Source organism: Tachysurus vachellii, chromosome 2, assembly GCF_030014155.1.
Source record: "Tachysurus vachellii isolate PV-2020 chromosome 2, HZAU_Pvac_v1, whole genome shotgun sequence".
Lineage (NCBI taxonomy): Eukaryota > Metazoa > Chordata > Actinopteri > Siluriformes > Bagridae > Tachysurus > Tachysurus vachellii.
In genome coordinates, this window is record NC_083461.1 from 24,165,227 (window position 1) to 24,187,841 (window position 22,615).

Below are 22,615 nucleotides of genomic sequence, written 5' to 3' on the forward strand. Positions count from 1 at the left end.
CCCCTCAAAAGCTGGGTCGGTTCCCAAACATTCAATTGTCCCATTCTCAGCCTCGTTAAGCCTGAGTAGTTCTACTCTCCCTATGTTCATGTACCCTTGCATGACTTCATCAATGATGATGTAAAGATGTAGAAGTACCTGGAGCTGGAGCGTTGTACATGTTTTTTCAGCTGTTCTGTAGAAATCAAAACTCAAAGTAATGGTGGATGGATGGAAGAGGAGATATTCCAGAGGAGATATTCAGATACAGTGCATCAGGGGCGCCCCCAAGGTGTGGCCAGTGGTGGCCACGGCCACCCCTGAATAAACTCTGGCCACCCCTGTGGCCACCCCTAGTATGAATTTGAAATTGAATGCATAATGAAGATTCGCAATAGTTCATGAAGTGATAGATAGAAATGGCCATAGATAGATAGATAGATAGATAGATAGATAGATAGATAGATAGATAGATAGATAGATAGATAGATACTGTAGTTAGATAGATAGATAGATAGATAGATAGATAGATAGATAGATAGATAGATAGATAGATAGATAGATAGATAGAAATGGTCATAGATAGAAAGATAGTCATGGGAAAGAAAGAAAGAAAGAAAGAAAGAAAGAAAGAAAGAAAGAAAGAAAGAAAGAAAGAAAGAAAGAATTGATTTTGGATAAATTTTAACCAAAAAAGTTATGGACTACAGCTTTAATGTCATATTGTTACATTAACCAGAAACAAAACTAAACAAGTATAACACACACTACACTGATTTTTTTTTATGGTGCCACCCCAAGATTTGCTGTGGCCTCCTCTGGCCACCCCTATTAAAAGTTTCTGGGGGCACCACTGCAGTGCATGTGACTGAAGTTTGGTCATTTTACCAACTGGTCTTTTTTTTTTTTTTATCTTGGCTAAAACATTTGGTGCTAAATTAGCTATGGCCTACATTCAGCTGACTAAACCCTTAACATCATGGTACTGAGATTCTAACTGTTAGGCAACTTGCATTTTTTAAAAAAGACATCAATCAAAGTTTTTTTAACGCTGGATTATTTGCTAGATCATATTTGGAGGTTCCAACCTGTAAAATTCAGTGTGTTACCAATCAGCTGTGCAAAGTGAGGACATCCTAGTAATCACCTCCTACTTAATCCCGGATTTTCTGTGCCAGTTACCAAAGTTACAAAGCCTTCTGCTGTCTGACTCTGGTACTGTATATCCTCTGCCTTCCCCTCAGGATAGAAGAAAAGTTTGTACCCTCTTTTACATTCAGCAGCATAATGAATCAGTCTTAATCCCATTGTTGGAAATAGATCCTTGAGCAAAATGGCTAAATATAACCCAGGGTTTTGGATGTCACTTCTCATTGCTGTACCTGAAAACAGTGATGCAAATTAGACTTCATTGGTGATGCTGATAAAACTATGTACGTTTCTTCTATAGTTCCATAGATTCATAGTAGGTACATATTTACTAGGTACTAATGTGAAGTAGCTAATTTAAGATTGCTAGACGTAGCTGGGATTATCTGGATGGCTAAAGAAAGCATTCAGTGTTTTTGATGGCTCAGTTCAGATATGTCATCAATATACCTGATAGCTCCAATGACCAGAACAAAAAAACTGGTCTAAGCAGGTTCATTACCCTGGTCTTTTTCAGAGAAATGTATGTTACATCCTGACAATTTACAACACAAAACAAGACTTGCCACTGATTGGATTGCAGAAGGTAAAATGATCTGTGCAGGGATTTGCAGGTTAAGAAAGCTTAGGAGGTTTAATGTCATGACGTCACTTTAATCAGCAGTCGCTTTGATCCCTTCAGCCTGTAAGCCACCGTAGTCTTCCAGCTTGACCGAGGAGACCAGGAGCCTTTTGTGCTTTATGCAGCTCTTTAGCGTAGGATGCAATCGGGTGACGGAGACGTCCAATAAATCAAGCAATCCAGTTCTTTTTCTCCTTCTAGCTTTCTGCAGGTGATGCATTTCCTTTAAGGACACTCTTACAATCATACACCTGATACAAGATGGCAGACAAGGACAGTGTGGAAAAATACTTGGAGAATAACCCACAGTTTGCAAAAGAGTATTTTGATAAGAAGTTCCGGACTGAAGCCCTCACAGCTGCTTTCACGGAGGAGCTCGAGATCAAAGATCCATCTTCCTACAAAGATGTCTCCCTGATACAGGAGGCTGCCATCATATTTGATCTGGTTAAGGAATTACATGGTGAAAACGTCATGGAGAAGAGCATGCACAAGGTCCTCCAGAGAATATGTCTGCTAGTGAATGCAGATCGATGCAGCTACTTTATATTTCGAGCTAGGAATGGAATCCCAGAGCTCGCCACGTGTCTTTTTGACGTTACCACTACTTCCACATACGAGAGCAATTTGGTCAACCCGTTTTCTGAAATCGTGTTCCCTACTGACATTGGCATAGTTGGGCAAATATCCACAAACAAAAAGGGAGTTAACATACCTGATGTGAAGCAGGTGAGCACGTGATTAAAACGGTCTATTGGCCTGGTGTTTCGAAATCCAAAATTGTTATTAGCAGTACGTAATGATAAAAGTCAAAGATTCGTTTTCTCTTGTTATTTGTTCCTGCATTCATTTAGCTTACGTTATGATCAAGAAACCTTCAGTTCATTTCAGTAAATGTTCTTCTGAATCTTTCTTTCTTTCTTTCTTTCTTTCTTTCTTTCTTTCTTTCTTTCTTTCTTCTAACAAGAACCCCCGCTTCAGTGACTTTGTAGACAACCAGACAGGCTACACCACCAAAAACATGATTGCTGCTCCCATTATGAGTGGAAAGGATCTGCTGGGAGTCATCATGGCATTAAACAAAGTCGGAGGAACAGAATTCTCCAAAGCAGATGAATTAGTAAGTGGAAATTTTTCCGTTTCGACGCCAAATAGTGAAATTAGAACCGAATTGTACGGTTAGATTACGCTCGTGTGTAGTGTATTCATTTTTGGTAATTTCTACCAAATGACCAAGTGCAAAGAGAAAATCAGAGGAACAACTGATAGACATACGACTGAACACTGCTACAGTCAGACTACTGTCACAAATCTGCAAAGTAAAGTGCTAGAGTCAAATACAGCTTCCTTGTTCTAGAGTCATATATGAGACGGGGAAGCGATGGGAAGTAAGTGACCTCATCACTAAACACTAGGTTTAACTTTTATAAAAATGCCATGAACTGGAAAAAGCAAACATTCCCAAATCCCAGGCAAGCTGCCATCGAAAAGTATTTGCATTTACCAGAGATGGGGGACTCGAGTCATATGACTTGACTCGAGTCAGACTTAAGTCGCAAATTTGAGACTTGAGACTTGCTTGACAAATATTAAAAAAAGACTCGACTTGACTTTCACTTGACATTCATGACTTGAGACTTACTTGTGACTTGCACATGTGTGACTTACTCCCACCTCTGGCATTTACTCCCTACCACAATGGGCAACTTACTAACCCTCTAATATATTTCATTCTCTTCAAAGCTCTTCAACAAGTACTTAGACTTTGCCTCAGTCATAGCTGTTCAGCATTACACCAATTACATGTGGAACGTGGAATCCAGAAGAAGTCAGGTAACCTGTCGACGGACCAGAACTTTCTGTACTTTCTTCAAAGCCAATGGCAAGGTCCACATGGGTGTTGCTCTTTCCCTGATACTGCAGGTTCTTCTCTGGTCTGCCAGCAAAGTGTTTGAGGAGTTGACGGACATCGAGAGACAGTTTCACAAAGTTCTGTACACTGTGAGGACCTACCTGCAGTGTGAGAGGTATTCTGTAGGGCTACTGGATATGACCAAAGAGAAGGTACATCATTCATAGCAGACACGCATCACTCGTTCGTCGCCAAGGACCTTTTCAGCACCTTCTTATCATTATGTTGTTGTGTCTGATTAGGAATTCTATGACGAATGGCCGATTAAACTGGGAGACGTGGAACCGTACAAAGGGCCCAAGACACCCGATGGCAGGGTTTGCGTCTTTTCCCGATTATATTATTCTATTTAAAACAGACTCTCGGTACATGACTGATATCCCTGTGTTTGTTGTTTCTTGTTTCCCAGGAAATCAACTTCTACAAAATCATTGATTATCTTTTAGAAGCTAAGGAAGAAATCAAAGTCATACCGTAAGTACTGTACTGCCTGGATTTGACCAGAACCTCTGTGTTCACTGTACTGTACACCACTGCAAATTTAATGCTAATGCTAAGTATTGTGCTTTCATTTTAATTTCCTGATAGGGGACCACCTGCAGATCACTGGGCCCTTGTTAGTGGACTCCCCACCTATGTAGCTGAAAATGGATTCGTAAGCTCTTTTCCTAATAAAATAATATCCTCCTGCTTACTAAGCATCTTAAAAAAGGCTAAGTAACCATATGGTCTAGAAATGAAAGTCTCTTAATTTCAGATTTACTGTTAAAGTGAAGCTGTGTTGCTGTTTGCAGATTTGTAACATGATGAACGTTGCTGCGGATGAATACTTCACGTTTCAGGTACGGTGCACAGAACAGTTCAGAATTTCCTTCCACTCCTTTATTTTAATTACATTGTTAACTGCAACTATAACAGTTAATCATCTGTTATAAGTTTCAGGCATTTATTTAGTTATTGTTGCTGGTTTGGTTTAGCTTCATTTGTCCCCCAAGAGACAAGGCTCAATTTACCTTCAATTTAAAGTTATTCTCATGGATCTCCTTTATCCTACAATGAGATATTTCTATCCTGGACTCCGCCCACCTTTGTACACTCCGCCCACTTTTTGACACAAGGTCATTGAATGATTTGATGAAACTGATTCGTAATTCACTCATTCTTCTTCATTAAGCACTTTCTATTGGTGGATTTGAAGACACAATGGTGGTGAGGTGGAAAGCAATTTGGTGTAGCCAATCCACCGTCCACGTTCTTTCTAAACACATATGGGAGAAAACTTACACTGACGCTCATATTTATAAGTTGCTTAAAGCTCCTGGTTACACAACTCCACTTGACTGGATGCAGTTGTTGAAAGGAAATTATTTATAATCACTCTCTCTGGTGTCATCCAGATGAGGATGAGCTTCTCTTCTGAGCCTGGTTCCTCTCAAGGTTCCTCCTCATGTCGTCTCAGGGAGTTTTTCGCTGCCACCGACGCCTCATGCTTGCTCATTAGGGCTAAATTTATCTCCTGAATTTATATATATTAGTAAAGCTGCTTTGAGACAATGTCCATTGTTAAAAGCACTATACATAAATCAAAGTGAATTGAATTGAAAATACACACAGTAACCTGAAAAAAAAAAATGTCCCTCCATTTTAAGAAATACTCGTTGACTGTCCATGTCAAATCAAAGAATTTAAATAGAATTTTAAATATAGAATAAAAACAGACCTAAGAAAAACAGAAATAGAATCTGTAGAAGCAAAGAGGAAAAAAATATGCAATTATAGTGCAGCATAATTACTATATATGCTAAGATAACCGTATTCATATCATTCAATTTGAAAAGCAAATTTAACAATGGAAAATTGTGTCAAATTTAAACAGAAATTAAAAAATTCTGAATAAAAATGACAAAATTAAAATTTACATTTACATTTAAAACTACTGACGGAATATTTTTTGAAAGAATGGTGTCCATCTTTCCAGTATATTAACAGGCACTCGCAGGCACTCGTTGTGGCCCAAAACATTACAAACACCCTTTTTTTTAAATTTAATTTAGACAAACGCATTTTATTGCTCACATGAGATTCATCTTTATATTTCATAATATTTCTTTATATGTTCTGACCTCAGAAAACGGCAGTGGACGAGACCGGCTTTGTCATCAAGAACGTCTTGTCTCTTCCTATAGTCAACAAAAAAGAGGAAATTGTAGGTGTCGCTACTTTCTTCAACCGAAAAGATGGCAAGCCTTTTGAAGAGCAAGACGAGCAGATCACTGAGGTGAGACATCGACTACATTACCGTTCGATTCGTTTAACTCTTCAGATGTTTGATGGAGAAATGGCACTTGTTTCTTGTGAGTTCGTGACAATTTACTTTTTAATTTTTACAATTTACTTTCCACACAGGCCCTCACACAATTTCTGGGTTGGTCTGTGCTCAACTGTGACACTTATGATAAGCTCAACAGAATGGAGTGGAGAAAAGATATTGCACAGGAAATGGTTCTTTATCAAACAAAAGCAACCAACATTGAGGTCCAGGAGATCTTGGTGAGCCTTGATGAGTTTATTTTTCCAGTACTCGTCAGACTCAATATTTTATCCATCTTATATTCTTTTGTTCGTGTCTTGCAGAACACACGGGAGAAGTACAGCAAAGAACCAGAGGAATGTGATCAAAAAGAATTGTACAAACTCTTGGTAAGACTTTTTTTTTCACTCAGAGTTCCAGCATCCATTTGCTGGACATTTAGTTCACATAACAAGTCAAAGTGGAAATAAAGAAGTTGGTATTATGCCTGAAGATGTGCTCTCGTGCATACTCATAAACAGAGGGCAAACATACCCGAAGCCAAAGATGTTGAGCTGCTGGAGTTCCACTTCAGTGACTTTCCTCTGTCTGAAGTCGACCTTATCAAGTGTGGTATCCGCTGCTTCTTTGAACTTGGTGTGGTGGAGAAGTTCAAAGTTCCTCCAGAGGTCAGACACATTTTCATGACATATGGATTATACACTCACCTTCCACCGTCTGAAGTCTCATCAATATGTTTCAACCTGCTCAGGATTTTCTTTTTTACCACCATTCTGATTAAAATCTAGAGACTCTAGAAAATCCATTTAGCACTTTCTGAAATCCTCAAGCCATCTGCTACCAACAGTCATGCCCCAGTTAAAGTCACTTTTTCCAAGTAAAGTCAAATTTTCCCCATTCTGATGTTTGACGTAAACATGATAAGCATAAAATTGCAAGTGTTCCTATTCAAGTGGACGGATAAGCATATATTCTATAATGATCAGTTAATAAATTCAAAGCTCCTAAGAGGATTATATTTGTTGGTAATTCCATGAGATTATTATTATTTGTACAACATTTAATCCTTAAAATGAAGTGCTAGTTTGAATCTTGTAGTGACTTTCACAAAACATACCTTAGGTACTAACCAGATGGATGTACACAGTCAGGAAGGGTTACAGAGACATTACGTACCACAACTGGAGGCATGGCTTCAACGTGGGTCAGACCATGTTCTGTTTACTCCAGGTGAGTCATTTTTATTCAGTTTCTATTCCGGGACTCTAATTTAACTGTACTGCAATCCTATAAATGTTTGGTACAGCCTGAAATCTCCACATTAGCTACTCAGTTCTTTATGGCATGGATTCCTCAAGGTGTTGGAACCATTCCTCTTAGATATTGGTCCATGTTGATATGATTTTTCAGAGTCTTTTGTTCATCCACATCCAAATGGTACTTGGTACTTGGATTCAGATCTGGGGAGATCTTGAGGTAGGCCACAGAAGTGCACTGAATTTATTGTCAGGGTCACTGAACCAGTTTTAGAAGACTTTGTGATATGGTGCATCATCTTGCTGGAAGTCTTGTCACTTCATAAATTTTGGTTCAATGCTCTGGCCATCAACAGTCCACTTTCCCACTGTAGCCTCAGATTCCTGTTCTTGGCTGACGGGAGTGGAACCTGATGTGGTCATCTACTGTTGTAGCCCATCTGCATAAAGATAGGCTACAACCGTAGTTGTAAAGAGTTTATTTGAGGTACTGTATCTCGAACCAGTCATTCTAATAGTACCTCGCTCTTTAACCAGCCATTTTCTCACTATTCTGTGAGACTGTTGTTTTGTGTGATGCTTGATGTGAACGTTAACTACAGGTTTTTTGTATGTTGCTGCTGCCACATGATTGACTGCTCATTACAAGAATGACCCTTGGTGGACCTCGATCTCTTTAAACATGTAACATCCGGTGATGTTCACAAGAGCATTCATAATCACCCGAGTGAGACGAGCAAAAGTGTACACAAACATCACCAGACGTTGTCACTCTCATGTATCTAACAAATAACCAAGCTTTATTTATTTGTTCCCTTTCCCTTTTCCACCACTGACTCTGTCCAAGCAGACTGGAAAGCTAAGAAAATACTACTCTGACCTCGATGCCTTTGCGATGGTGGCAGCTGCTTTTTGCCATGATATTGACCACAGGGGTACCAACAATCTTTATCAGACAAAGTATGAACTGACTGTTCTTTTAAATCCAAATTTCACCTGTTTTTGTTGCAGATTTACTTATAATCATCCCATTTCCTTTGCAGGAGTGCTTCACCTTTGGCCAAACTTCATGGTTCCTCTATTCTGGAGAGGCATCATCTTGAATATAGCAAAACTCTTATGGCAGAAGAGGTATGTAAAGCGTATGTCTACTATATGGCCAAATGTCTGTGAACACCTGACCGCCACATCCATGTAATGTGCTTGTTGGGCATTCAAGTCCAAGATTTAGTTGCCTCTTTGGTGTTACAATAACCTCTTTTGGATGGTGGTCCACTAGCGAGGTCAGTGCAGGACACTTATGTTCTTCAACTCCATCCTTCCATCTTTATATACCATACTTTCTAAACAGTACCATTTTCATGCTGGACCATGTCTGAGCCCCATAGACACCTATGAACCAATCTATTGATGGGTGAGGTGGTTGGGTGTCCACATTTATTTTTGACCATACAGTACATGAAGACATGATACTACATCTCACTGTTGTGTTCTCTTTCGTGTGCAGAACATAAACATTTTTCAGAGTCTACAGAAACGACAGTTTGAAACAGTACAGCATTTACACGACGTCTGCATTATCGCCACCGATCTGGCTTTGTACTTCAAGTAGGACTCACTTCTCATCCTCTTTTTCACTTTCGTCGATCCGTCTTAACAAATGACAAACGACCAGTCGGTCTAACTTCTCAAATGTTTCACAGAAAAAGAACAATGTTCCAGAAGATTGTTGATGCCACAGAACCGATGACTGATGAGAAGGAAGCCATTAGTTATATAGCCAACAATCCCATAAGGAAAGAAATCATCATGTAAATAATATTATTTATGCTAAAATTGTAAAATATCGGGGATTATTTTGGACACGCTGTGATCATTTTTCTTTCCGGCTGAATGTAAGGGCCATGATGATGACCGGCTGTGACCTGTCTGCCATCACAAAACCATGGGAGGTCCAGAGCAAGGTATTTACTGAGAATTTACACACTGCTCGCTCGCTGATCTATTTAACCTCTCGAGCAACTTTCTAAACAGTGTTTACTTTTTTTGAAGGTGGCTCTGATGGTGGCTGCTGAATTCTGGGAGCAGGGAGACCTAGAGAGGAACGTACTTGAGCAAGAACCTATTGTGAGCGATTGAAATGCTCTCTCCTCTAATTGTTAGCGTGTTTATAAAGTATATTAAATCTGGAGAGCTCAGATAAGATTTAGTTTATTTAGGTTGTGTCTATTTTGATAACTGTTGTGAAATCTTTCCTCAGCCCATGATGGACAGGAGGAAGGCAGATGAGCTTCCCAAGATGCAATGCGGTTTCATCGATTTCGTGTGCTCCTTCGTCTACAAGGTGAGTTCAACACGTTTTTTGTTTGTGACATGTTCAACAGAATCTTTTAGTACTTACTCAAGCTTTTAAAGCGAGATTACTAACTGAACTCTTTTGCTCGACGTAGGAATTTTCAAGGTTCCATAAGGAGATCACTCCGATGTTTGATGGTCTGAACAACAACAGAGCCCACTGGAAAGAGCTGGCTGATGCTTATCAAGCTAAACTAGATGCCATTGAGAATGAAAAGAAGAAACTGGAGAACAAGAAAGGTGTCTGTAAAGCCACTGATAAACATGTTTCACTTAGACGCAATGAACTGATGTGGGGGATGTGGTAGCCTGGTGGTTAAGGTGTTGGGCTACCAATCGGAAGGTTGTGAGTTCGATTCCTATATCCACCAAGCTACCACTGCTGGGCCCCTGAGCAAGGCCCTTAACCCTCAATTGCTCAGTTGTATAAAAATGAGATAAAATGTAAGTTGCTCTAGATAAGGACATCTGCTAAATGCTGTAAATGTAATGTAACTAAACATTAACCCACCATTTTAACATCATACCTATGGATTTATATGTTCATCAGAGAACATCCATGTGATGGTATGAACATGGAATTCGTTAGCTCTATCCCTTAACCTTTTTCCTTATTTCTTCCTTTCTCCAGAAGGACCAGAAGTTACTGAAGGAGGGAAGTCTAAAACATGCACCATATTTTAAAAAGGACCATAGGACAAAGATCCTGACCAAGCAGCTACACGTGACAGCAGACGGAAGGTCTTTTTGGACCTCAGGATTGACCGTTTTGGTTGTTTTTTCCCCACTAAATCTATTCTAGATGAAAGGGCTGATATGGAAAACAACTTCTGTTGTGGACGTGTTGTCTACGCTGCGAAAACACTGGCAGAAACGGAATATAATGTACAGTCTGGTGATCGCTTTGTGGTTGCTTACATGTATCACTAGTTTTTAACTAAGATGGACTTCCAGTAACTATAGCAAAGGCTGCAGTGTTAAGGCTAAATTCTACCACATGGAATTAATTCAGAGTTTGAATAAAAAAAATAAAAAAATGCTGTCAATAATACTTGATTAGTAAGTCATTCATATTTATATATTAAATATATATTTATAAAAAAATACATGTATTTATTTAAACTGGGAGTAACAATGTTGGAGAAAGAAACAACCAAGCACCAACTTGTATTATTATTATTATTATTATTATTATTATTATTATTATTATTATTATTATTATTATTTTTGCCTAATATGTAATAAAATTAATTAAAAAAAAAAAAGCAGAATCACTTGATTTAAGGGTTACATTTACAGCATTTGGCAGATGCTGAGCAATTGAGGGTTAAGGGCCTTGCTCAGGGGCCCAACAGTGGCAGCTTGGTGGACCTGGGATTGAACTCACAACCTTCCGATTGGTAGCCCAACACCTTAACCACTAGGTCACCACAGGCCTGAACACTTACAGGGTTCAATTCCTGACAGAACCGAAATGCTGTAAGAAGACTTGAGCTTGAGAGGAAGCTTGAGTTCGTTCAAGTTTAAGCTTGACGTTTCTGCTTATGCTTCTTATATAAAACAGATCACAGTAGCAGGACCTGTGTTATATAAGTGTGAGCCAGATTTAATATATGAGCCAGATCCATGGTTTGTTCGATCTGAAAACAGACATTTAATCTCGTTGTTGCTCATGATATCAGGATATTACATGTAATACACACAACACCAAATAGCTTGTAAATTGACCAGTATAGACCTTTACTCCGTTAACTGACCAACTCTGCTTCTTTTCATTATAAAGGCTTTGATTGGAAATGTTTCCTAAAATGCTTCGCTGACTGAACAAATGACCAACTGATGTAATACTATAAAACACGGCATCGATAAACATGTCAAATCTCCGGTGTCCTAAAGAGCCACTCTCTACTGCCCTTTTTATCTATACACTTAACTATTTCTGTCAGGTTCTTTAGAGGACTGGGAGGACTTGGAAGTCACTGAGATGTCTCTATCATCTCAGGGATTATCTAGTAAAGCTGGATGATCTCACAGTAAAGAGGCTCAGGTGGCTGGTGTCCGAGAGTAGTAGCAGGTTGCTTCAGTCAAACCCTGGAACGTTCTTATTCTAAAGGTCAGACTTGATGTATCACGAATCACAAATCATTACAGAGAAAAGAGCTTTAAATGTAGTTTGTTTGGTGTCTACAGCCCAGCCAAGGTGTACTCTGGGATAAGCTCCAAGTTTCAAGCGACCCAGTAGGATAATCACCGTTGTGGATGGATGGATGGACGGACGGATGGATGTTTTTGTGACTGGATTCTGATTATAAAGTAAGCAGAATAATCACCTCCATGTCTGTATGAGCACGTACGAGTTTTAGATACGGACACGGTATGTTCTTTTCCGATAACTGACATACACCTTTGCAATCCTGTTTAATAGACAGCCTCAAATTCAGTCAGAGTTTCAAACAGTCTGCAGTTAATACAAAAAAATAAAAAAAGTTTAGAACTATCATCCAGAACATGTAAACTGTTTAATCTGAGTGAGAGATGCGGCCGTCGACCGAAGCAGCGAGCGTTTTATTCGCTCTGTACAGAAGAATCGTTGGAAAGATCGTCCGGAAGGTCGTCCTGCGGTCCTGCTCAAAGAAACATGCCCTCGAAGTATTCATCAAACTCCTCTTCCCTGGAAAAGAGAAACAAATCAGTTATGTGATGATCTACACTATAGATAGCATCAAAATAAAGTGTTCATTCAAGCGAACACAATATTATGTCCATCGAAACACGTTTTTAAGGAACATCTTCTGTTTAATAACAACGGAGACACTGGTACAGGATCTCTGTTCAGAACATTTTTCACTCTTACAGAATTTGGTGCCATCTCTTGTGTAACTTTCTTTTTCTTTCAGTTAATCTTCTTGTTGCTCTTTCGGCTGCTCTACCATTCGGGGTTGCCACCTGATCACCTGATTGTTGGTCAACCCCACCTTTTACTTTAGCTCAGAAATTCCAGTCGGAGGTTTTCTTCTTAATTTGTGTGAATAGGTTTTTAGAAGAAACCCCTGGAGCTTTTATTGTTATGAAAGTGGATTTTTGTGAACACCGTTTCTGGAAAAGCTCACCGTGATTTCTCCTCCAGAAGAGGAGCTGGACCTTTCCAGTAGTCTGAATCTGATGGGCCTTGAGTCTCCTCTTCACTTTCCAAGTCTGACAATAAAAGAAGAGTTTAGAAGTTAGATGTTGAGTCCAGGATGCGTTTACTATACAGAAGAGAAGAAACCAAACACAAACCTTTTTCAGACTCATGGGAATCCTCAGAACTTGAGGAAGAGTGCTCTGTAGATGGAGAAAGATGGAGGAGTCTGTTACACCATGTACTACTGATCATTAAATATCACTCGAAGATTTTACACCGTGCTGCTAAAATGTATGTTTAAATGTTCAGCAAGACGCATCAACGAGTTTATTTTTCTAAGCTGAGATGTCAAACTTCAAGCACGGACAGGTATAGGAATGTTTTCCTGCTACTGTTTTTCACAGAAGTCCTGTAGGAATCTACCTATCTGGTTTCTTTCCCCAAAGGCATTACATAACGTAACAAGGCCCCGTTTAACTCCAAAGAGTGACATAGAACATGAACATTTCGATGACTCAAAGGTCGACGGCACGTGTAAACCTCTGATAACATAAAAAACCCACCAGTGTAAGTAAAAACAACTGTTACCTTTTTGTCTCTTTTTGTGTTTGTGTTTCTCTTTGCGTTTATGCTTGGACTTGCATTTGGACTTTTTATCCTGTAGCTCATCCCCGTTCTCTTTTGATCTGCGTTTCTTTTTCACCTTCACCTCTTTCCTCCTGAAAGAAAGAGAAAATAGATTCGAAACCAGACACACGGCTCCGATCGTGATGACTGACCGAATCGTTCTGTGTTATCTTTGTAGGCATTTTGGATTGCGCCTTAAAAAAAATCTCATGTGGCTATTTTATCAGAACTAGTGAATAAAAAATGAATTGAAATCTCCTTACTTGTGATGGTAGTTCAGTTTGAAGGAACACTCTGGACAGAGACCTACAGAAGACGTATGAGAGAAACAGAAATCTCCGTCAATAATATGATAGATAAATAAACAGAGCTTTATAGAAGGTATAGAAGAAGAACAAGTGTCCAGTCTTATTCATAATGAGCTCCATCTCACTGGTTGGAGTGAAAACCTTTATTTTAAGTCTAATGTAATGAGCTTAGATCCATTCAGGGCCTTTCTGTGGAGACACAGAGGAAGATTCAGAGCAGTGGGTTGTTGCTGCCTTACGTAGTTTCACCAGAGCGTTCCTCTTCTCGCCCTGTTCCACATAAGCAAAATTAACCTCCCAGCTCTTCAGACCTTCCTTCTTCTCACAGCGTTTATTCCCACACAGGAACTGGCCTGCAAAAGCATCAGTATACGTACTGCTGTGATGAACAATACAACAACAACAGCAACAACAATAATAATAATAATAATAATAATAATAATTTTACTCATATGGAGTTTTACAATATGGAAAGCAAGATAGCTTTCTAATTTTTAAATTTTTATAACGATTTAAATAATAATAAACATATTAAAACAAAAACTGTTATAATTCATATAAATAGAAGATAATTAAATTAAATGAATTAAATGTCAAATAAATAATAAACCTGATTTTTTAAAAAAGATCTATATGGTGTGATCTAAAACTTCTTTTGGCTCCATATTTACTGAAATAAGTGACAAAAATTTAAAATGCATCATACATGAAGTTGGCAGCTAAATAAAACAAATAAAAAAATCTCACTTATTATTATTATTATTATTAATATTACATACTATTAGATATTTTTAGCTGAGTAGGAGCAAGTAAAAAAAGCCTTTAACTCGATAGTATAATTTTGTCTGTCACTAAACACACACATGCTTTTGATAAAGAACATAAGGCTTTAGTAATTGTGTTTAGTTTGGCCTACGCAAGCACCTTCACACATCTTCACCACAAGATAAATAAAACCTAATGTGTCACAAAAATAATAATGAGGATAAAATAATTGCAGAATCAGAAAGAAGTAGTCTGCAGATTGGTCAAACTGTACATATGGGAGCAAAAGATTGGGTGGAATTCAAAACAGTCCCATTTACACCTCGGATTCAGAGTCTACACGAGTGTAAGGGGATAAAGTGGAGCGTCAGGGTGAATCACAACATACTGACTGTGTACTGTCTCATTTAGAGTCATTTATAACTGATTACTAGTGTTTAGAGAAAGAGGGAGAGAGAGAGAGAGAGAGAGAGAGAGAGAGAGAGAGAGAGAGAGACACAGGGAGAGACACAGGGAGAGACACAGAGAGACAGAGAGAAAGACATAGAGAAAGACACAGAGAGTTACAGAGAGAGACAGAGAGAGAGAGAGAGAGAGAGAGAGAGAGAGAGAGAGAGAGAGAGAGAGAGACACACACAGAGAGAGACACAGAGAGAGAGCACTGTCTGTCACATGGCCTTTTACAGAATTCTGGCCTTAAGATTAAAGGGGATCCTCCAGATTGCTGCAGGATCGTAAAGTGCGTCATAAGGAGAACACCAGCGCTGGGCTTTCCCAAGCATCTTGGACAGCTTTAAATGTCACCTCACCTTCATGTTCCTAACCGATTGTACTGACTCTTGTTCACCTCAGAAGTACAGATCTGAACAAATCCTGTTGGTTGGAGAAACCTGAAGCACGTTGAAACAAGTTAAAATGAAAGAACGGAGCCCGGGGGCCTGGAATAGAGCCGAAGTATGTCAGCTGTGAGAGCGGGGACATGATTACAGAAAGATCTTCCAAAGGGAAGTATTTATCTTGCAGCCTGCATTCTGTTGACATTTTGCTAACCTTCGGTCCCACTCCAACTGACCGTGTGGAAAACATTTATACAGACAAGGTCTCGGTATTGACGTCCACCAGCTGACCTTTAGTCGCTGGTGAACGATTTTCAGGTAGCGAGAGTGACATAGCTGAGCACAAATCCTCGTGTTGCACGGATTATCTCATCTGCACTGCACAGTGACGTGCTTGTCACTCATCGCTTAAGCTCACGTGAGCTGCGGTCAAGCTGTTACGCCTTGTAAATCTGGCAAAAATAAAGGCATCGTGAGGAACAAAAAAAAAACACTAACAGAGTGTGTCCCTAACAGAGTGTGTCCCTGCTTCAGTGATGGCAACAATCCTGTATTACATACAGCTGTAGGATTATTGTATAGTTGCTGCTTTGCTGGTAAGTGTGTGTGTGTGTGTGTGTGTGTGTGTGTGTGTGTTTTGATTGAGGGAGGGGTTAATGCTACATCACTCCTCCAGCTTGTACTGGTTTAACAACAGATGGTTTATGAACATAGGCCCTGGGTATATGCCACACACACACACACAAATTTTTTGTTATTCCTTCAGGAAAAGTGTGTCTAAAGACGGCATTTTTTTCAACCGGAGCATTTATTTGAACAGTAAATGAAGTAATAGCTGAAGTGAAGGGTTTGGGTTCGAAAGACAAAGCGGCTCTCTGTTAGTGCCAGAATCAAGTCAAGTCATGTTTTCCGGACGAGTCTAAGTGTTTAGTCGTGTACTTAATAAATAGTAGTTAGCTGTAGGTGTTTGAGGTATTATTTCTAAGGAAAATAAAATAATTAACTAATTAACTAACCAGCTGACCATTCCATGTGCCGATCTTCTTCATCTTCTCTCTGTGGTTATAATAACCTCCACTCTCTAGATGTTGCATGGATTTGTGTTCATTCATTCATCTACAAGAGCATTAGTCAGATCAGGCTATGTATGATGTTGAGCCAAGGAGGTCTGGGGTTCAGCCGAGGTTCTAAATGAGCTTAAAGGAAAATCATAGATCTTGGTTTGGATCTCTCGGTTCCACCGAAGGGAAACTTTTTTTTATTACATGGCCATATAGTACATCTCAATCATCTGATCTGCACCCACACTCTAGAAGCCTGGAACAACTCTCTCATATTACTGTGTCTTAGCTCATCTCTCACTCACTCATTTTCTACCGCTTATCCGAACTACCTCGGGTCACGGGGATCCTGTGCCTATCTCAGGCGACGGAGTGCCAACCCATCACAGGGCACACACACACCCTCATTCACTCACGCAATCACACACTACGGACAATTTTCCAGAGATGCCAATCAACCTACCGTGCATGTCTTTGGACTGGGGGAGGAAACCGGAGTACCCGGAGGAAACCCCCAAGGCACGGGGAGAACATGCAAACTCCACACACACAAGGCGGAGGCAGGAATCGAACCCCCAACCCTGGAGGTGTGAGGCGAACGTGCTAACCACTAAGCCACCGTGCCCCCCTGCGTCTTAGCTCAAGTCTGGAAATCCAAACTATTAGTCAATTCATTGACCTCTCTGTTACCTAGCAACCGATTTTATGACTACATAAGCAAAGTGCACTATAACTTCTTTGGACTCAGGATGTTAATATATCGAAGCCTTGAGATTGTAGCCTACGGGAATGAACGGAAAACAACTCAATTCGTTTATCTGTGTCTAATTGTTTTAAAAAGTTTCCACAAAGTTATGTAAGACCATGAAATAGATCCAATATTTCTGAGACCATGAAATAGATCCGAAGAAGAACTCGAGACCGTCACATGCTAATTAATGACACTTAAATATTACATTTAAATATGTAAAATAAAATAATAATAAAATAAAAATTTAAATAAAATATATAAATATATTTTTTTAAATTTTAGTTCATATGCAAAAGAAGCTGTGATTAATTATAATTTTTTTATGATTTATATTTCCTGCACAGAAACATCAAGTCTGAAGCTCTAGCGCCGTCTAGTGGCACCATTTATTAGATGCTAAGAGCCTTAATATAATTTACAATGTGCTTATGACACTAACAAGGATCAGTCTGTGGATCAAGTGACACACCACATAACCTCATGTAAATAAACATCTACACGTTTAATTGTAGTTTATTAATAATCTGGGCACAGACTCGGTGAAATGGGAATAAAGTGAATAAAATAATTCTTAGTGTAAAGTTTTGCTTCTCGTGACATAATTCTTTGAAATGTTGGTAAAAAGACGATTAAAGAGAAGATCCTAGAGAAGATAAAAGTTATTCATGAAGCATCTTAACCCTTTAAAGCAGCGGTCCCCAAACACAGGGCCGGTGCCGGTCCGTTTGTCATTTGGTACAGAGAGAGATTCACGGAAAGAATAAATCATTTCTTTTATTTCTGTTTTATTCACAATAGGACGACTTTAAACAGAGAGGACAACTTTAAACAGTTTCTTTCTATATAGCTGAGGAGAAAACTGCTGAAAGCCGAAGAAGAGACGACGCATGACACTAAACACTAAAATGAAGACTTATAATAAACCCTGATTAAGGGTTTATTATTCAAAGAAGCCTTAAGGAATAATAATATACAACATACTGACCTTTTCCTGATATTACTTCATTTTCAGTACGCCATCTGAATCCAAACTACAAAAAGGAAACATAAAAGGATCATCATCATCATCATCATCATCCCCTGAAACGATGAGTTCGGACACGAGGGCATAAGTGACTGAACGAGATCTACCTTGTTTTCTTTGTATCTGCTGAGGTCAGCAATACAGTACTCCTTGAAGAGCTTGTCATAGTACTTCTTTGCCAGCTCTTTTTCCCTGAAAAGGCAGATCTGTTAAGGGGTATGACCGAAAATAGATGATTTAACTAGAAGTGGGTTTTAGAAAGGAAATGAAAATGTACCATGTCATATCTTCCTCATCCTCATCCTTCCAGAGGAAGCGGTGATTTTCTCGAACCACGTCCAGATCCGTCTTGTCTTTTGTCCTGCACACGGATGCGTAATTACTTAATATGGGATAAATGTTGTAAAAAAACAACATTTAAACAGAAGCGAGCAGACGAGCTTAAAAAAAATAACAATAATACGTTTCACAATTATTTACTGAGACTGATGATCAAGGAGGACACAACCCCCCACCCCGTCCTCATCATGAAGATGAGCATACAAAGAGATCACAATTTTTTTTTTGTATATGCTGGCATTACACCAATGCCAGGATTTATTAATTATACCAAGTTCTGAATCAAAATTCTACGATAAATATAGATTCAAATCCGTCCGTCCGTCCGTTACCGTGGCACTTCAGATGGACGGAGAAGCGTCTGCTACTCACATGGATCTTCTGAAGTCCTCCAGCTTTCCTCCATAGTACAGTATGTAATCGCTGACAAACTTCTTATGCCTCTCAAACTTAAAGCCAGCATCAAGGATCAACAGGTTTTGAAGAACGTGATAGTCGTTTATCATATCATCATATGATATATCATATGATATATCGTCATAAATCATATTCGGTTAAAGCTGCAAAATTTCTAGGAAAAGCATCAATGTTTAGCTGAAAGGATACGGCATTCATCGATATTAGATGATGGCGCCGATTTTTGGCCTCCTCCCTGTAACATAAATCAGGATTAGTACACAGGATGAACAGACCAACACTTTACACCTTATATTCGATCTTATCTACCTGTCCCATTCCTCTGCAGCCACATTACTGTGAGCAACCTTGGAGCGTTTCTCTCTGGGGAAAGGCTTCTGCAGCAGCTCATCTTCACGTGCCCTGTTAAAAAAGTGTAATTACAGTTCAATACAAACATAATGAGAGAAAGAGATTATTAAAAGCTGTAGATGTAAGGAAATGTCGAGGATATTTTAGATATTTTGGCTGTTTATTATAAAATAAATGTAAATGTGTGAAAAAATATATATCAATGTTTTATAAAAACAAGCAAAAACACCTCACCTCTTCCCTCCACTTTGTGATGTGCCTCCTCCACCCTCATCATCACTGAAATCCGAGTCATAACCACCGCCTCCGTGCACCTACACAGCAAAAACATCTCCAACTGGTGAATAAGTGATAAACAAGACATCTGTCTGCTGTACAAGAGCCACGAATCCTCCGGGGATTTGCAAGCATTTGGGTTTTTAAAGAACTTTAAGGTCATCTTTCATTACGAGACATGAATCATCAGCAAAAAGGGTTACAGACGATGCCAGAGAGCTGAAATGCTTCGTAATCTTTACAGGAAGTGAACGTCAGCTCCTAGAATCTCCACTTCAGCAATGTGCCGTACATCTGATCCTGATCATCCGATTTCAGTTGTAAAATGAAGGGCAATCAGTTCCCACTTCCTCTGTGTCATTAACAATATTATGATGAATAAAATTATTTTAATGACTGCACATAGACCATATGACTAATAAACAAATAAAAATTATGTACATTTTTGCTTCCGTTAAAATACAGGCCTGTCTTGTAGAAGGACTGAAGAGATGGAGAGATGGAGCAAGAGATGCTCCAGAAGAGATGGAGCCATTTGATGGGAAACTCACATGACGACATGACAGTTTGTCAGTAGCTGAAGCTCAGGATCAGATCACGGACAGATCCTGTAGCTGTAAAGTGAGAGAGTTCTCTTACAGCTACAGGATCTGTCCGTGATCTGATCCTGAGCTTCAGCTACTGACAAACTGTCATGTCGTCATGTGGGTTTCCCATCAAATCCAACAAACTTTACTATTCTAGATTGCTCTAAAATTGTGCAAATGGTGTGTTTGTATTGGTGTCTTGCACAATGTGGTCCCAGGATCCACCACCAGCCTGACCAAGATAGCCTTGAACCCTCTGCTGATCAGCTGTACCGTATAGCAGACGCCCTTACTTGTTATCTCATGAGACATGTACATGAGATAACAAGTAAGGGTGTCTGCTATATGCAGTAAATCTACTGAAGCAGAACACATCTGTAGTATCTATAGGGTCAACAGGGAATATGGGACTCATCGAGAGAACCAAGAAGAATCTAAGCGACACAAATCTATTCACAGCAAACTCTTATAATCTGATATAATATTAAATGATCACTCGGTTATTTATAACCACCTTGACGAGGTTGAGTCCGCTCGGATCCATGCCTCACCTCTGTGTTTACGCGACAGCGCTGGCGATTAGTTTGAGGCGCGCAGTGATGACGTGGTGATGGGGGGGCATCCAAATACAAAGAGCGCACATACTTTAATCCATGACATAAAACTCAGAGAATTTTGAACAAAACCAAAACTCAACCCCATAATTATTTACTTATATTATTAGTGAATAAGCGGCTCTTAACTGGGCTGTTTTTCCTTAAACGACACCAACATAAAAATCCGATTTATCTACACATAAGAATAGCTTTTTAATATAAACAAACGCAAAAGGATCAATTGTCTTTGTGAAGATTGGAAGAAAATGTCTCATGGCCACATAGACACATAGACTGGCCTTGTTTTCATCTCTAAATGAAAATATTCAGAGAGGAAAAGGAGGAGGAGGAATGATGCTTTTTATGTCAGACCATAACAACCAGTCTCTTATTCTCTGAAATGTTCTAGATGAATGAACTGAGAGAGAGATGGAGGGAGGGAGAGAGAGTGGGAGGGAGAGAAAGAGAGAGATGGAGGGAGAGAGACAGCGAGATGGAGGGAGAGAGAGACAGAGAGAGTGAGATACAGAGAGAGAGAGATGAAGGGAGAGAGAGAAAAAGAGAGAGGGAGGGAGAGAGAGACAAAGAGAGGGAGAGATGGAGGGAAGGAGAGAGATGGAGAGAGAGAGAGGGGAAGAGATGGCAGGAGGGAGAGAAAGAGAGGGGGAGAGAGAGAGGGTGAAGCATGGAAACAAAAACTCGACTGTTTTTAAATCTTTTTGAGAAAAGATGAAAAATGTCCCAGTGAACGGAACAAAGAATGGCTCGGCCATACAGAGTTCACCATAACTGTCAAATTATTACTGCATGATAAATGGAGTGAATGAACAGAAATATTTAGGTTTCTTGTGTCTGTGCTGAAAAACTCAGCTCACACCGACCAGCTTCTAGCTGCCAGAACACACTGGGGTGATCAAACTGGTAGAACATGTTTGTTTTAGGTGGTAAAATGGACAACATTTCCGAACGAATTTTAGAAAAGAACACTAATGCCATTAGAAAATGTCATGAATAAGAAAGTTGGAAAAGGTAAACTTAACTGGTAAAGATGGTAGCTGCTCAGTCCATATTGGATTTTCCCCAGGTGTAACATTATAATAATGACATATTTAGACATAAAGTAATATTTAATATTTGATCTATAGCCCCTCACCTGTAACGGCTTCTTAATGAGTTCCTTTTATAGATTGGTAGCTTTGTAATGATGTTTTTTTGCAGTAGTATAACATTTATTCTTTACTAACCTCTGTTGGCTGTATAAGATTGTTTTGTATGTACTTTGTGACAAGGATGATGAAATATTTGAATTACTTTTAACAGATTCTTGTAACATATATTATTAGTGCATTAAAGTATCATTATTGTTTATGCTGGTATATAGTCATTATTAAAGCAATCATTAAAATTGTCTGCATAACGATTCAGCTATAGTTAATTCTAACAGGTCTGAATGCTGCTACTGCTGCAACAACAATAACAACCTACTACAGTTACAATAATAACCTACAACAGCTACTGACCCAACAATAACAACCTATTACAGCTACAACAACAATAACAATGTGCTAATACTAAAACCACAACAATAACAACATACTACAGTTACAATAATAACCTACTACAGCTACAATAACAATAACAATGTGCTTATACTAAAACAACAACAATAACAACCTACTACAATTACAATAACAACCTACTGCAGTTACAATAACAACCTACAACAGTTACAATAATAACCTACTACAGTTACAATAACAACCTACTACAGTTACAGTAACAACCTACTACAGTTACAATAACAACCTACTACAGCTACAATAACAACCTACTACAGCTACAATAACAACCTACTACAGTTACAATAACAACCTATTACAGCTACAATAACAACCTACTGCAGCTACAATAATAACCTACTACAGTTACAATAACAACCTACTACAGTTACAATAACAACCTGCTACAG

At 39.1% G+C, this 22,615-nt stretch overlaps 2 protein-coding genes across 3 annotated transcripts; one reads left to right on the forward strand and one right to left on the reverse strand.

The window, feature by feature from the left end:
- The first annotated feature begins 1,852 nt into the window (after positions 1–1,852).
- Positions 1,853–10,550, forward strand: pde6c (phosphodiesterase 6C, cGMP-specific, cone, alpha prime). Of its 2 annotated transcripts, none has more exons than XM_060891463.1 (22): positions 1,853–2,479; positions 2,718–2,870; positions 3,494–3,583; positions 3,674–3,814; positions 3,905–3,979; positions 4,072–4,136; positions 4,251–4,317; positions 4,457–4,504; positions 5,791–5,940; positions 6,069–6,212; positions 6,297–6,362; positions 6,495–6,641; positions 7,096–7,203; positions 8,080–8,189; positions 8,273–8,360; positions 8,737–8,837; positions 8,933–9,040; positions 9,130–9,193; positions 9,282–9,356; positions 9,490–9,573; positions 9,680–9,824; positions 10,216–10,550. In XM_060891463.1, the coding sequence occupies exons 1-22, from the start codon at positions 2,012–2,014 to the stop codon at positions 10,266–10,268; spliced, it is 2,550 nt and encodes an 849-aa protein (XP_060747446.1). In that variant the 5' UTR covers positions 1,853–2,011; the 3' UTR covers positions 10,269–10,550. The 2 variants fall into 2 exon arrangements, with proteins under 2 accessions (XP_060747446.1, XP_060747449.1); XM_060891466.1 differs by having other exon boundaries at positions 10,219–10,550.
- A 1,435-nt stretch (positions 10,551–11,985) lies between these two features.
- fra10ac1 (FRA10A associated CGG repeat 1) lies at positions 11,986–20,670 on the reverse strand. The gene is made up of 14 exons (XM_060863945.1): positions 20,565–20,670; positions 19,422–19,501; positions 19,146–19,238; positions 19,026–19,071; positions 18,792–18,868; positions 18,358–18,441; positions 18,188–18,272; positions 18,042–18,087; positions 13,883–13,996; positions 13,599–13,641; positions 13,297–13,427; positions 12,864–12,908; positions 12,695–12,779; positions 11,986–12,255 (listed from the first exon to the last, which is right to left on the reverse strand). Exons 1-14 carry the CDS (start codon positions 20,592–20,594, stop codon positions 12,213–12,215), a joined length of 1,002 nt encoding a protein of 333 aa, XP_060719928.1. The 5' UTR covers positions 20,595–20,670; the 3' UTR covers positions 11,986–12,212.
- Positions 20,671–22,615: the final 1,945 nt, after the last annotated feature.

Coding starts and splice junctions, on each gene's coding strand:
- pde6c (XM_060891463.1), top strand. CDS start 2,012: ATGGCAGACAAGGACAGTGTGGAAAAATACTTGGAGAATAACCCACAG. Junction 3,584..3,673: donor TGGAATCCAGAAGAAGTCAG/GTAACCTGTCGA, acceptor CTGATACTGCAG/GTTCTTCTCTGGTCTGCCAG. Junction 4,318..4,456: donor ATGTAGCTGAAAATGGATTC/GTAAGCTCTTTT, acceptor TGCTGTTTGCAG/ATTTGTAACATGATGAACGT.
- fra10ac1 (XM_060863945.1), bottom strand. CDS start 20,594: ATGGATCCGAGCGGACTCAACCTCGTCAAG. Junction 18,442..18,791: donor GAGGACTTCAGAAGATCCAT/GTGAGTAGCAGA, acceptor ATCCGTGTGCAG/GACAAAAGACAAGACGGATC. Junction 12,256..12,694: donor CTTCTGGAGGAGAAATCACG/GTGAGCTTTTCC, acceptor TCTCTTTTCCAG/GGAAGAGGAGTTTGATGAAT.